Genomic DNA, 15,204 nt, shown 5'->3' with positions numbered 1-15,204 from the left:
TATAATTTAATTACAGGGCACGCCATTTATGGCAAGATTATCAAAGTGTTTGCATTACTATATACACGATCGTTTAAACAATGATCCTGGTTGGAGAAATATAAAAGTAATTTTAAGCGATGCGAATGTACCAGGTGAAGGAGAACATAAAATAATGGATTTTATACGCAAACAAAGAGGTAAGTAAACAATTAAATAATTAAAATATCATTGTATTATATGGAACATTAAGTGTAAAATATTTTTGTTTATGTAACAGCACAACCGGATCATGATCCCAACACACAACACGTTTTATGTGGTGCCGATGCTGATTTAATTATGTTAGGACTTGCAACACACGAACCTAATTTTACTATTATTCGTGAAGAATTTAAGCCAAATAAGCCGAAACCATGCGATATATGTGGTCAATTAGGACATGAAATGCAGGACTGTACAGGCGCAGAGGCTAATCAAGGAGACGAAACAGATACTTTTGGATCTGAATGCCAGTATATATTTGTGCGGTTAAATGTCCTCAGAGAATACTTAGAAAGAGAGTTGCAAATGCCTAATCTACCATTTAAATACGATTTCGAGCGAGTTATCGATGATTGGGTGTTCATGTGTTTCTTCGTAGGAAACGATTTTCTTCCGCATCTTCCATCTTTGGAGATTAGAGAAGGGGCAATTGATAGACTCGTTAATTTGTATAAAAAAGCTGTATATAAAACAGGAGTACGTAGTACATGTTAAAGAGAAAAATATCTGATCAGCTGTTCATACGTACAGTAAACAAAGCAAGAAACATTCAATAATAAGACACTTAATTACAGGGATTTTTGACAGATAGTGGAGATGTAAATTTAGACAGAGTTCAACTTATAATGTCTGAGCTGGGCGAAGTGGAAGACGAAATTTTCAAGAGAAGACAACAGAATGAATTAGCCTACAAGCAACGTGAAAAAGATAAAAAGAAACTATTGCTGGGAATCAGTAACAAAAAACCAAAGTGGATTCCTATGGGACAATTTGCACCAACTGTATGCTTTAACTTACAGTTAGTAAAGATTTATCTTAATAGTACCGTTTAATACATATATTTTTATTACAGCGTATTGGCGAACATGTGAGCCCAGTACAAAATGCACGTTATGAAGCTTATGAGATGCGCGTTCGTGGTCAAAATTATCATACAAGTGCAAGAAGTTCTCAGAAGATGTTAGAAAGTATGATGCGTCCTGAGGTACGTTCTAGATCTCTATTTTTATTCGTACATAGTTTGTTTGTAAATATGTCGATTGTTTGTAGAATTCAACTAATCAAATAACGAAACGTAGAAGAGAGCCAGTCGAAGATGATTCGGACGACGATCAAGTACACGATGAAGTTAGATTGTGGGAGGATGGCTTTAAAGATCGTTATTACGAATCGAAATTCGACGTGTCTCCTGATAATTTAGCATTCAGGTAAGATAAGTGATACGATGAAATATATTACGTAGATTCTGAATTGTAATAAATATCATTTAATTACATACAGGAATAACGTAGCGTTACAGTATGTGCGCGGTTTATGTTGGGTTTTACGATATTACTATCAGGGTTGTGCTTCGTGGAAATGGTATTTTCCGTATCATTACGCACCATTCGCTAGCGATTTCATTAATATCGGTGGTCTTTCCACCGAATTTGAGAAAGGAACTACACCAGTAAGTACTTTGAGATTGAATCAATCATCGCAAAGAATGTTGTATTTTCCTTGTTTTGGATGTTTTAGTTCCGTCCATTAGAGCAATTGATGGGTGTATTTCCAGCAGCTAGCAGTAAACATATCCCTGCGCCGTGGGCAAAATTAATGATCGATCCAGTAGGTTGAAATTCGTTATATGTAAATTATATGACATATAATTTCCGATACTTATCAAATTTTTTATATTAACTTGCATTAGAGGTCGCCGATTATCGACTTCTATCCGGAAGATTTTAAGATCGATTTAAACGGTAAAAAATTTGCCTGGCAAGGAATAGCTCTACTTCCTTTTGTGGATGAGAAACGATTGTTCAAGGCATTGGAGCCTTATTACGATTGCTTAACAGAAGCGGAAAGTACGTCTATTTCAATAAATAATAAGATTTAAGTATATGATCTCTTTAAAGTTCATAATTTAATATCGATATTAATGTTTTTAGAGAAACGAAACGTTGAAGGAGACAACCGGCTATACGTAGGACTTGGCAATAGTGGTTATAATTTTATAAAGGGACTTTATACGAATCACGTACTATTCGACGCGGAAACTCAAATATGCATAGACAACATGCGAGGTATAGTTTTATTGGCAGACGATTGCGTCGGAGACGGGGCTACTTTACCTTCACCCATAAACGGTCTACCAGTCAGGAATAATAAAGTATATTGGTACGTATGAAATACGCTAGATCTTAAAATAAAAATACTTATTTCATCTTAAATCAGAAGTAGAATTTTCATCTTTTTTCTGTTATAGTGCCAGATTCAGAGATCCAAAATATAGTAGTAGTTTCATTTTCCCTGCGAGGAAGTTGAAGGGTGTCAGAGAACCACCAAGAGTTTTGAAACCTCAAGACTTTGATCAAATGAATCGTAATACTGGAAACACTTGGAAACCGCAAATTGGTTTCACTCCTTCCACACAAGTAGCTACATTGAACGACGCAGGTCGAAGAATACTTAGGTAGATTGCAATAAGATCTTTATAGTATTTGTACTATTTAATCAATTTAGCATGAACGTATAAACACAGGTATTTCTTTTTGTACGTAGACATTACACGAACCACAATGGAGTGCCACCACCATACAATCCCGTATCGATACCACAGTCGCTATATCCAGCACATCACGGTAAGTTACAATTTTAAATATATTCAATTAATCGATCGATATTGAGATATCTGTTGATATTCAAAGGATATTCAAATTAAGAATTAAGAAATAACGTAGAAAGGAACACGAGTCTGATTTATATTAGAAAACAAAGTGGTCACCGCGCGTTAAGTCCTATGCTCAATGTGAGTCACAACCCTTGATCTTTCAAACAATACCGTGCTTATTAGAATCAAATTGAAGCGCACGCGACTCTTTCAGATTCACCAACAACACAATTCTCCGTTGAATAAAAACCACGTACGGCTGGTATTCATTGTTTTCTGCGCCCTATCAGAAGTCGCGGCGACACCCCATCTCGTCATTCGTGTACGTGTTTCGTGTTATATGCGATTCGATCGATTAAAATTGTCTCAGGAAAGTCTTTTGTTCGTCGATCCGACGAGTTTTTTTTCTTTCACAATGTCATTTCAATTACAATCGAACAAAGCGATAAATTAGCTAGTACCTCGAGTAAGGACTTTATTCATAAGGATGAATTATAGGAATATATGACTCGCATAATAATTTTCATCTGATAATTTGGACTTTGGAACTGATTATAATCGAATAATCGTCAGCTGAGCAAAAGTTAACGTTCATCAACGTGTTTTCTTCAAATAAACGAATAGCTAAATCCAACCACAGAACCAACGTCTATTCCTATATCCTTGCTTCGTCGTACTTTGCTTTTTTCGTTCTATATAGATGGTGAGGGAAATCATGTTCTGTCCTCATCATCCTCGATTCACCGTCATCTCTATGCCGGCTACATCAAACTCGTTAAAGTCACCGAGAACTGTCCCCGAAAATTGGGAACCGATTAGGGCCGTCCCAATTAAGGGTCGACCATCGACGGTTGTTAACGACCTTTGACTTCGTAGCCACGCAAGATTTTTCCATCTAAAATCCAGCTGACAGACTAGCGAGACGGCCAGGAGAATTGATTCTCCGTTTGCTTCGAGTTAGTTGCTCCTTGGCTGCGCGTAGAATAGAAAGAGAGAAGAAAGGTGGGCGAAGAGGGGCGCGAGGATGGGAAATCGGGGGTCAGAGGCGGGGGCACGAGCGTGTAAGGGGTTTGCGAAGCCGAGGGGCTTCGGTCCCGGATTAGCTTCGAGGGTAGTTCGTCACGTAGAGCGTGACTTCGGCCGTTTCGTTGTTTGGCACGTCGAGGTGGAACCAACGGTTCCACGGTTTTCCCCCAATTATAAAACAAACGCGGCGCACTCTGTAATTATCCAATTAGTGGATGTTCCACCATCATCGCCTGCTATCACCGTCGTTGCAAACCTGCCCCCGGCTTTTCACGAATCGTCCATTCTCTCCCCAGGCAGGTCGATCTGTCTGGCTGAGATTACAAAGCCGAACAAACGACTATTACTTTGTACCAGCGATTCGTTATCGCGTCTCGTTGTCGACGTCCAAGTTCCTCCCGTGGCCTGTAGCGGTACAACAGCCCGAGGAAACGACTCGTCGACTACGCGAGCTCTAACGGGCTGGCCGTGCATCTGTGTCTCGATCCGCGTTTCGTCAATGCACAGACGGTCCGATGATTTTCACGCGTTTTGTGCGCGATTTCGAAATTTCCTTCGAATGGTATTATGCGAAATAATAAAAAGCAAACACGCGTGTATCTCTCACGGTATAGAGTCGCATACACGCTGTTTTCTTCGATAGAAATTTACTGGATGAAAGTTTATTAATCTTTCTTGTCGCGGAAATCTTCAAATAAAAAGATTACAAATTTTTGTAATTGAAACAAGCCGCGAGAAGAATTGTTCGCGAATAACGAGAGCTTATACCGATTCTGGGAAGATGAATTACGATCGTTGGACGATGACAGGAGCAGGAGGCGTAATCTGACGGGTGCACACGCGACAAGAAGTAGTCCGCGCGTGACCGTAAAAACAAAACGTTGTTACACGGTGTGTGATTGATTTACCGAGGGGTGTAAACGCCAGGCACACGCGTGACCTGGTCGAACGGGGACCCTTCGTCCAGGAAGTCGCATTCACCGTCCACGTATGCAAGAATTCTAACGTTCTCGTTAATGCGTTTAATTTCTGCACCGAATACATTTTGGCATCGTCTACCTGAAATTGACATTTGTTCCAAGATGATGAAAGGATGACGAAGCAGGAAACTTTCACGGTATGGATACGGAGAGATCAACGTTGTTTGGATAACGTCTCGAGGAGACTCGACAAGATAGAAAATTTGAAACAACGGTCTCTCGAAACAAAATATCGTATTTTGTTACGATCTATCGAACTATTACAGAGAGGCTATTACAGGAAGGTGTACAAAATGCCGCGGCTCGTTTACAATCGTATTTCACGAATCTTCCTAGTACCATGGGTCAAGCACACGTTATGGAACGAGCAAGTCGAGCGAGCGGCTAAAGTAAAGCGAGTCAGCCAGCCGACCAAGTAGCAGCAAGCAAGCAAGCAAGCAAGCAAGCAAGCAAACGCTTCCTAGGGGATGAAACTGAAAGGAGGAGTAGGAGACGAAGGGGAAGGAGGAGGAGAGGGTTGGTCTACGTTCGTTCGTCCATATCTTCGTCCAGATGACAGGTGCAGAGGCCCCTCGTTAGACAAATTAAGCTTCGTTCTTGGCCTCCTGCCTCGATGCCATAGCGTCTACTACTCTCTACGGCTTTGTCCGTCTGTCTCTATTCCATCCTCGTCTCTCCTCGTCTCTCCTCGTCTCTCCTCGTCTCTCCGCGTCTCTCCGCGTCTCTGTGTCTCTGTCGCGCGCGCGCGCGTCAGCTCGTTCGGGACTGGTTTCGAGTGGACTGCAAACACTCGTGCAGCCAGCGGTAGCAGAGCCTCGAATCGCGCAGACACCGGGCGCAAGACCAAGAAGAACCGTCCGGAATCGTGCTGCTCGCTACCACCAGCTATCCTAACGGTGTTGCATAGAATTCCTTTCGAACGTTCCTCGCGAATCGACGCAAGCGAATCGTGGCAGGATCCTCTTCGTCGAAGGTTTACCAGGGACAGATAAAACGACGATTTCTTATCACGATGACGATGATACAGCTGTTGCGTATGTTTTTCGCGTTTTCTGAAAGTTCAAGATGTCTATGATCGTGATCTTCTCGATGCGAATGCGGCGAATACTATTACCTATTACTCGATTTCCACGTAAGATTACTTGCGCGAAAGTGAGTAAGTTTTAACCACGAGACGATCGAGATACATCGAAAGCAACTAAAATATCATACCATAGGAAACTATTAGAGCGCGTATTTTCTGAAAGCATGAACGTTCACGGCGCATCTTCGGTCTCGATTCGCTGGTGGAAATTGCCTCTGTGGGCCGCGTCCCATCCATCGGTAGCGAGGTGTGCCGCGTCTATTTACGAGCTTCTCTCTTTCTCTCCGCCTTTTCTCTGTCCCTCGCGGAAACTGGCTGCCGCTTTCACGAGATATTACCTGTAATGTCCGCTGCATCCATTACGCGTCATTATCCATCCATTAGTCGTTTTCAGATCCGTAAAACGGACGGTTCGAAAAAAGACGTTTAGACGCTGCGATGCGCGGAACGGGCCAGCCTCCTTCTTTCATTCGCCTTCTTCCTTTCCCTTTATCTTCTCCCACGCGAACATTCCCTAGAATATCCTTCTCGCGAATATCTTGAAATTATTCTTAATATTTATTATTATTCCCATCTTATGGGAAATGGTTTACCGTAAATAACGAAGTCTCAACGAAGTTTCAACTACGTATTTCCAACAGACCTTTGATAATCAAACTTTCGAAAATTCTCGATAATCTACTCTTAAAAACATGCTCGTTCAATCTCCGACAATTGACCGTAATTTAAAAAAGATGATAAAAGCAAACGATGAGAGGCGATTAGCAGACAAGCATTAGCGACTTTACAATTGATATGTCAGCGACTACGAGCAACTCGACGGTAATTACGGGTTGGACCGGTAACGAGGACACGTGTTTTTCATGGAAAAACTTCGATCTCGAAGACGAGTCGAACAAAGCGATCCAGAAGGATGAAGTAGGAGGAGGAGGAGGAGGAGGAGGATGAGGGAACAGAGGCTTCTTCTCTAAATGCTCGTTCACCCTCGCCTATTCATTCTTCACGTATGTCTACTACCTGCGATACAGCCTCCCCGCCATTAACTATAGGATCCATTCATCTTCGAGAGCATAGGTGAACTTGTCCTCGCGATCTCTTCAGACACTCGATGATGCCCGCGCTCTGGCTCTCTTTGGACTGAAACTTCAAAGCCTGCTCCTTTCTCTCAACGGAGACAGAGAAAAAGAGAAAGAGAGTAGGCAAGAAGTAGGCAAAAAAAAAGATATGCGTTTTATTATCAGAAGGTTTTCTTCTTCTTCTTCTTCCAGTACATCTTTTACCATTCCGTCTAATTCATCGTAGATAGATTTATTTCCGTGCCTGGGAAACGGAGGCAAAAGGCTGGAATGATTCGATTCGTGTGATTGGTAAAATTGAATATCTATAAAAATTGGAGGATTCGTAGAAATTTCAAGATCACCTCCATTTTTGGATACACGCGACGATGGATTTTAATTATTAAGCTGCTTGAAAATATTGTCAAGCGATTAAAAATAATTCTTTACACAAGAATCAGTTTCTCTAATTTAGCAAGGAATTCTGCGAGTGGAGTCGAGTATGTGGTTGATCGAAAATTCGTACGAACCACGGGGATAACGATACGCTCGTGCTCCCATAGCCCGGCAACAGGGACAGATACGGTCTCTGTTTTCCATGGTGTGGGACTGACGGGCGTCACCGGCAGCGCCGTGGCTAATTTCCTCGGCATTGAACCGCATTGTGCTCTAAATCGGCCTTCCCGCCTTCGAAAACCCACCCCCTTCGCAACCGCATGGACAACCTACACCGTATCTCTCTGTAGGATCGTCCAACTTCATTTAGTTTTTTCTTATTTCTCGGTTTTCCTGTTATCGGAGAAATCGCAGGTAATTTTCTCTTCGTCTCGCTCTAGATTTATACGTCCAATAAATTATCTCTCTTATCCAGTTTAATAAGATTTCTTGCGAATTTGGCTTTCTATGGTAATTTCGATAATAAGCTGCAATTATCTTATTGACTCGATTTTGCCCCTACTCCCCAACTTTCGATCGTTTACAAGAGCCCGAAGAGAAAAAAGAACGACATTCAGCGTTTTATTGATTTAATAATCGTAATTGCAAGAAAACTTCTCGTTCAACTCTTTACCTTAAAACATCGAGTCACGCGTTCGGTTGCGAAGGCGTCAAAATTTTCAAAATCGAACGATTCTTAATACTTCACGTCCAGTCGAAATGGACTAAATAAGCTTTTCGGCATGTTTACAGCGATCTGCAGCCGTCGATCTTGCCTGAAATTATAAAAGAATAACGAAGAAAAAAATGAGAAAATTTCATGGTCGAAGCGTGCAGGATGCGCGAGGCCAGAAGAAAAGCGAATTAAGCCCGGCTAGAGTGGTAGATTTAATCGCGCTATTTTTTAGCTCGCGGAGGAGCACGGGTGAAAAGTCGTGAATATCCGCGAGGTGTCAGCGAGCCGCGACTCCTTCTTCACCACCGGTAAGAAATCGTGAAACGGGTTGAGGATGCGTGGAGTGGCGAACCGGAGGGGTGGGATGAGAGAGCGACTCGACGTCGAGAGGGATCCGCCCTCTCGTCAAGGGTCCAGCCAGTAGACAGTCTCACTAATTACGCCGCGCCTCATTAGCGTGGAAGCCTGGCAGTCGCTTAAGGACACGTACGACGAGTCTTCTTCGGTTTCGTCAAAGATACAGATTTCTTTTTCCCTTTTCTGCTCCTTCTTTGCTCTACCTTCCCTCTGTCTCCATTCTTTCTCCTCGCTCTTCGTTCGTTCTTTCCTTTTTTTCTTGTTTCCTATCTTTGCTAACGGATGAGAGGGGAAGACAAGTGAAAGGAGGGGAGGGGGGCAGGTCCTTTACCGCGACTCTTTCTCGCTCGCTGACACTGAAATACTAAAAAAAAAAAGAAAAGAAAAAAAAATATTAGCAATGAGAGAAATCCTCTTGTTGCCGCGACGCGAGAGTTCGAAGAGCACGGGTGTCCGCGCAGAGATCCGCGGGGTGGAAATTGCAGTAGGTACGTGGAGAAGTGGAGAAGTACGTGGTTTCTTGGGTAAAATTGGGAACGATAAGAGCGAGTGTTTTTCCTTTGTGGCGAAGATTTCGGGGGTCGTCGAGGATAATTTATAGGGACTGTTGGACAGATTGCCGATACTTGGTATTTAACAAGCACGTTATTCAGATTTTCACAGATAATTGGCTATTTTTAACGTCGACGATTTTTATGTTCGAATATATTTAACAAAGAAATTCGCATAATTATATCGAAGATTATCAAATTTATATAAGTGTTTATACGCATCAGGGATTAAACAAAAAATTTCCTCATCGTTCGATGCAACCGGAGCAATCAAAATCGTTAAGGGACACAGGAGGGGCGTTTGGGATCGCTTTGATTATCAATTCTTCGCTTGACCAGCTTTGGTCCAGCAGGATCGTCCGACTCGAGGCAATTCTCTCGGCGAGCGTGAAACTCTATTAGAGCCAGGAGGGCCAGCAGCTATGGTACCGTTTCGATTTGTTCCTGTGAAGGGTACGTGCGATTTCTAGTGGCTAATAGAAAGGCTGCCCTCGACTCTCTATAGTTACTACGAGGTAGAGGAGGCAGGGGTCGATTCGTTTGGTCTTTTACTTAAAGCCAAACCGACCCCATATTCGTTTATATGATCGATATTATCGGACCATCAGTTGCCCGTTTAATCGGGGAAATGTCCGATTCGTAACTGTCCGATACTACTTAATATTTCATGCTGACACTGCAATGCTCCCTGTTGCGTTGCTGTCTCTGACTTTTGCAATTCCTAACGTAATTGCGTACGAGGTAGAATATTTTTCTCTCTAGTTATTGTACCTTACAATATCCGAAATTCCGAATATATTCGGAATATTCTTTTGTAATATGCAGCATTGTTTCTTAGTCTCTGTTGCGATACATATTTGTATTAAATATCTAAAAAATCCGAGGCTCGTGATACTATAGTAAATAATTTTACCACGACAGAAAGCAATCTAGAGCGAAAGAAAGAGGAAGAGATATTTTCGCAGCGTTAGATCTATTTTTCCTGAAATTCTCGTTACGTTGACTTGCGGGGCTAATTGAAGAGTCGAGGACCGACACGTCTGCTCGTATTACGTTCCCATGAGCTAACCGGGGACGAAGGTCCTCTATCGTTCGCAAGAAAAAGAACGGCCGCGAGAGAATTTTCCTTTCTTTTTCGGATCTCGGCGGATCACCTGAATGGAGGAGCCTCTTTCACATAATAAGAGTAAATGATGCGCATATCCTAGGTTCTCCGGCCAGCCAAAGAAAAGATACGTTGTTTCGTCGAGGGATCATCATCGATACACCTGTGCACCAACTTCTAATTTTCTTCTCTTTACTCTCAGAAATAACTCGAATGCACGTAGCTTTAGAGAAGAAAATCTTTACCTTTTTCTCCTTAATTTTTTCATCAAAGTTAATCTTTTCTTCCACTTGGAATTCATAATGTTCAATTTCTCTTTCGTAGTTTTTACGTTGCGTCCTAAAAGTAATAAAATCATATTAACGACGAACGATAGATACTTAATAACCCTCCCGTTAATAGCCAGTAGCAACTTCTAGATCCTAACGTACTAAATCGTGTAAATTACTCGTACCTATATCTACGAACTTACGTATATCCGAGATCTGAAAGCAGTCGTCAGACATAGAGCACAGGCTGTTTAAGTTTTGAAAAAGGGAAGCAACCTTGTACTTTGACCCTTGAAGTGAAAGTGCATCGGTCGAACGTGCGTTTAAGCGACACTATCTGGTAAGAAAATTCGCGTGGCCTTCCTCGTGGGATTTCTATTCGGTCCTTTTCCTTTTCTAGCTCTCGTTCCAATTAACCTTGAGGCCACGAAGCGGCTACGAGCCTTTCGCCTCGCAGGATGCGAAGGAGAGCATAAAGGGGGCAGTCGAATGAGATTAATTCAGAAATGACGACGAGTTCTTGTTGCCTCCCTGCGTACGCACGATTATATACGACGGATGTGCACGCAGAGAGGGAGAGAGAAAGAGAGAGAGAGGCTGGACGACTCTCTGAATATATGTGTAAACACGCTTCGTAATACCCTTCTTTCTACGGTGATTTTGCTTTCATTCCTTGCTTTTTCATATCCTCTTTTTATTGCTTTTTTCATTTAGTTTCTAGTGTTTTCGTTTTAAATGTTTTTCCATATACATATTTTTTGTGATCGTTTTTAACTGCTCTTTCTTTGCTGTGTTATATAATTAAGTAGTGTTTTTCAGACGTTCACTTCGTCCGCTCTCGGAGGAGAGATTTTTTTTATATAAAACGCAGTTTACGCAACGAACGCCTTGATTCTAATTTATAAAAGGTTCGATTCTCTTCATCGTCGTTCAAAGATCCTCGAAAGACGGGTTCGCGACTGTTCAACCGTCGTTGTCGCATCTTCGTTCGTCCCTCATTTTTACTTCTTCCCTTTCTTCGCGCCATGTAAATTACATTCGCGTTTCTGGGTCGCGCGATTAACCGACAGAAACGAAAATCAATCGTGGCGTGTTTGCAACGTCGAGAATTCGACGAATGAAAATGTTTTCCGCTTTTCTCTCCCGCCTTTCCCTCGCCTGCCGACTCGCCGATATTTTTCTCTGTCCCGGAATCGGGGCTTTTCATCGTTCCTCTTTCTCTTCCCCTCTCTTTCTCTCGTTTTTTACCTTGGCACCGTTTCTTCGCGCTCGGTTGCCTCGAGAACCCGCTCTACGCGCGTTTGTAATATCAAGAAACCGCGGCGTCGGTGAAATCCTCGGTTAGTATCCTCGAGAACGTAAAGAAAAGGTGAGTCGGTCCCGAGGGTGCGGTTTTCCACCTCATTTCCGCGCGAACGCGGCGAACAACGGATTCTAAATCCGAAGGAACGGAGAAACTACCCTTCTCTGTCTTTCCTATTGGATTTCTTCTATTGTACCTTGCTGTAGACATCGGCGAAGATCATCCGTCGAATCGGATTTTAGCAGGCGCCTTGACCGGTTTTTTAGACATTGTGCGGTTTTCTAGAGGATTCCCCAGCCTCTTTTTAAACATCTTTAATGCGGTAATTCCTGTTCGTTGTCATTGTCACCGAACATTTTTTAAAGTATAATCTCGATGATCGTTCTTTTCCAAATTTCATCCTGTATTTCGACCAACGTATTACTTGAATTCGTACGATATCAATCAATTTGTATATCATCCAAGTACCGGTGTTTCCTCGTTCGCTGAAAATTAATTTTATCAAGTAGGTGTTACAATTTTCGTTACCAAATAGCTTTAAGACTTTCACTTTTACGCAAACCTTATAATATACAGGTGTAAACACGCGATCTCCGTAGAAATCAATAGATCATGGTCTAGTAGATCGTAGACGGTCAATAGATCGAAGGAAGAATAAGAATTGCAGGCGCTTTTGAAGCGGGTCCCTTTCTTCCTTTTCATTTCGGATCGGAAGTGTAAAAGGTTCTCCAGGCTTAAGTGGCCGGATCCATGACACGTTTTGATTCCTGCGGAACGTATCAGGTTTCGGAACGTACGGTGGCCGTGTTCTTCTCGGTTAGGGAACGATCTCGTTTCTGAACGTGTCGACTTGTTGACCCATCTACCAGCCACTCCCGAAGGATCCGATTTCACCGACGTTTCGAGGACTCGCGACCGTGCTGACCGTCCAGATCTGGCCGTGGAATCCTCTTCAACTGGCTTCTCTGGAATTTCCTCGGACCACCGCGTCGAATTTCGCGGTTCCGCCGAAAATTTGGATATTCTTCGCTGTTTGCTCGATCAAACTACGTTTCCTCGGTTCTCCGTGTTTGGACAATCTCGCGTCTTTGTCAATTAATCTCAAAACGATGGTACAAAAGTTCAATCGTTACGTTACTACAAAATTTTAAATCTATCCATCTTGACGTCTGCATCGGAAACGAGTCTATAAACAGGACGGAGGTTGATCGTTTCAAACGACACCTTCGCTAGGAAACCTGGCTGTTCTCGCACGGCCACGCTCTCCTCCGCCTACTCCATAGCTCTCGAAGGGCTCTTGATTTCGCAACCTGCACGAAAGTCTCGCGGCGCGCAACGCGGTTGCCGAGATCGGAGGCGACGAAGACACACGGATGCCTTACGATAGGTTACGAGGGGTAGAAGAAGTAAACTCAAAGTGCAGAGGAAGGGAAATAAAATAAAGAAATAAAAAAAGTGGAGGAAAGATCGAGATGGGAAGGAAAAAGGGAGAAAAAGAAAGGAGAGAAAGGGAACGAAAGAAGGGGATGATATCCCTCTCAGTGTGTAGCATTTGAAGGAGACGACGCTTCTCTTTGCAAGAGTAGAGATCCTGATGGGTCTCGGGAGGGGCGTATTTACAAGGAGGAGAGAGAGAGAGAGAGAGAGGAGTACGGAAGGAAGACAGGCGGAGGAAAAGAGGAGAGATACGGGGACGCAAAGGGGGCCACGAGGAAGAGGACGATGGGAGTGAAGCATCCTCGACAGTTCTAGGATACTCCTTGCCGGTATCCTGGGGTCCTCGCTGCACAAGGACCATCCTCTTCCTCTTCCTCTTCCTCTTCTTCGCGACGCACTGTTTTCCTCTCTTTTTTTCTATCAGTTTAGGTCCTTCTTCCCTCTTCTTTTCGTTCCTTTCTTCCTCCCATTCCTTTCCTAACTTCCTCTCGTGACGTTTCTGCGCTTGCGACGTTTATACCTCTTCCTCTCCCTGTTCGTCTTCTTTCTCGTCTCCTTAACTCCGTTACAAAGCCGAGTAGCCACCTTTTCAGCGCTCTTCTCGCTTTTCAGGATCCACCGCGTCTCTACCGCAACTCTTCAGCTCGCGACCTCCTGTGCACTCGTGCGCTTCCTCCCTCGCCACAGCTCTCTCTCTCTCTCTCTCTTTCTTTTTCTCTCTGTCCCTCCCTCCCTTCTCTCTCTATCCTTTCTCTTTCTTTTCTGCTTGTCTCCTCGTTCTCCTGGAACCTCCTCGGTATACTCGCGCGTCGAGCAAGTGTGTAGGATTCGATATCACCTAATCACGATCCTCGAGCGGGAACAGACTCTTCTCTCGACGACTTTTCGACGGCACGAGGGGCGTGATTGTTTTTTCTTCTGCTGTCTCTGTTCACGAGCGTTACCTTAATGGTCTTCCGATACGTCTTGTAAAAGATTCGAGGACCTTTAAACGACTTGTGGTTAGATGCTTGGTGAACGGTATTTGAGTTCATGGGATTGAATTTGATCTCGTGTCGCATGCAATCGAACTAAAGTTTCCGAATGTGAATCATTTTCTGGTCGATCCTCTAATTTCCTATCGCGTAGAAATATCAACGAAGTATGAAAATGTCTATTTTTATTTCGTTTCGTGTTTCATTTATTCACTACTACTATTATTCGCTACTACTACTACCATTCACCGCTACTTTCAATCGTATTTCCTCTATCGATTCTATTTCGTTGCGTATTTCGTGCACCCATCGCGAGGACAATCGCAGAAATAGCAATTTGAAACTATGAAATGGTTCAAAGATCGTCCAAAAATCGAGACAACACTCGACTCGCATCCTAATCGTCGAGTCGATGCTGTCTCTTACGATCGTAAATAGGGTGGCTGTGGCTTTCGGAGGAAAAGGTAGCGTGGATGTAAACGCGGCCATAGAGGACGCGAGAGCGGCGGAGGTAATGCGCCAGCTGAGGCAAGGGTCCTTGCTTTGACTCCAAACTCACCAGTATAACTGAATGCCTCTCTATAGGCCGAGTACGTGCTTCTAAGTGCATCCTGATTTTTCGAAGCTCTTTGATTATGCCCTCCTTCTCTCTTTCTTTCCCTTCGGCTCTCCCGTTACCTTACCCCCTTGTATTCGCATTCTTCTTTCGTCTTTCCGGCTTTACTTTCGCTCGATCTGCAAACGGAGGACGCGGAAACAGCTATCGGTTTACTACTAACGTTTCTTAAGGAAGTTATATTTTCTTATTACCCTGGAAATTTGACTCCACGATCTTTAATCGATATAAATTGTTTAATATGCAACCTTCGTACCTTTACAACCTTTATCTATTCGTTTGTAGTTTCAGAATTATTTAACGAAAAAGAATACTTGTTCGCGTTATCAAATCAGATCTCGCTATCGATTTCTTAAAGCCAATTCCTTACGCCTTACACGGTGAAGCGAAGAAATCGATTTACGGATTGAAACGGGCTTTTGGACGGCTCGGGTAGCGGC

General features: G+C 43.2%; 1 protein-coding gene across 1 annotated transcript in view; it reads left to right on the top strand.

Moving 5' to 3' along the window:
• LOC100644887 (5'-3' exoribonuclease 2 homolog) overlaps window positions 1-15,204 on the top strand; it is a 28,845-nt gene that overhangs the window by 926 nt on the left and 12,715 nt on the right. The window contains exons 5-15 of the mRNA XM_003395799.4: window positions 17-179; window positions 260-720; window positions 819-1,025; window positions 1,097-1,228; window positions 1,294-1,451; window positions 1,525-1,693; window positions 1,762-1,851; window positions 1,934-2,090; window positions 2,175-2,403; window positions 2,492-2,698; window positions 2,788-2,867. Of these exons, the coding sequence (XP_003395847.1) occupies window positions 17-179; window positions 260-720; window positions 819-1,025; window positions 1,097-1,228; window positions 1,294-1,451; window positions 1,525-1,693; window positions 1,762-1,851; window positions 1,934-2,090; window positions 2,175-2,403; window positions 2,492-2,698; window positions 2,788-2,867 (2,053 nt within the window). The remainder of the gene's footprint in view (window positions 1-16; window positions 180-259; window positions 721-818; window positions 1,026-1,096; window positions 1,229-1,293; window positions 1,452-1,524; window positions 1,694-1,761; window positions 1,852-1,933; window positions 2,091-2,174; window positions 2,404-2,491; window positions 2,699-2,787; window positions 2,868-15,204) is intronic.

This window comes from Bombus terrestris, chromosome 5 (genome assembly GCF_910591885.1).
Source record: "Bombus terrestris chromosome 5, iyBomTerr1.2, whole genome shotgun sequence".
Lineage (NCBI taxonomy): Eukaryota > Metazoa > Arthropoda > Insecta > Hymenoptera > Apidae > Bombus > Bombus terrestris.
Note: the sequence above shows the minus strand (reverse complement) of the source record. Positions and strands in the feature narration are given on the sequence as shown.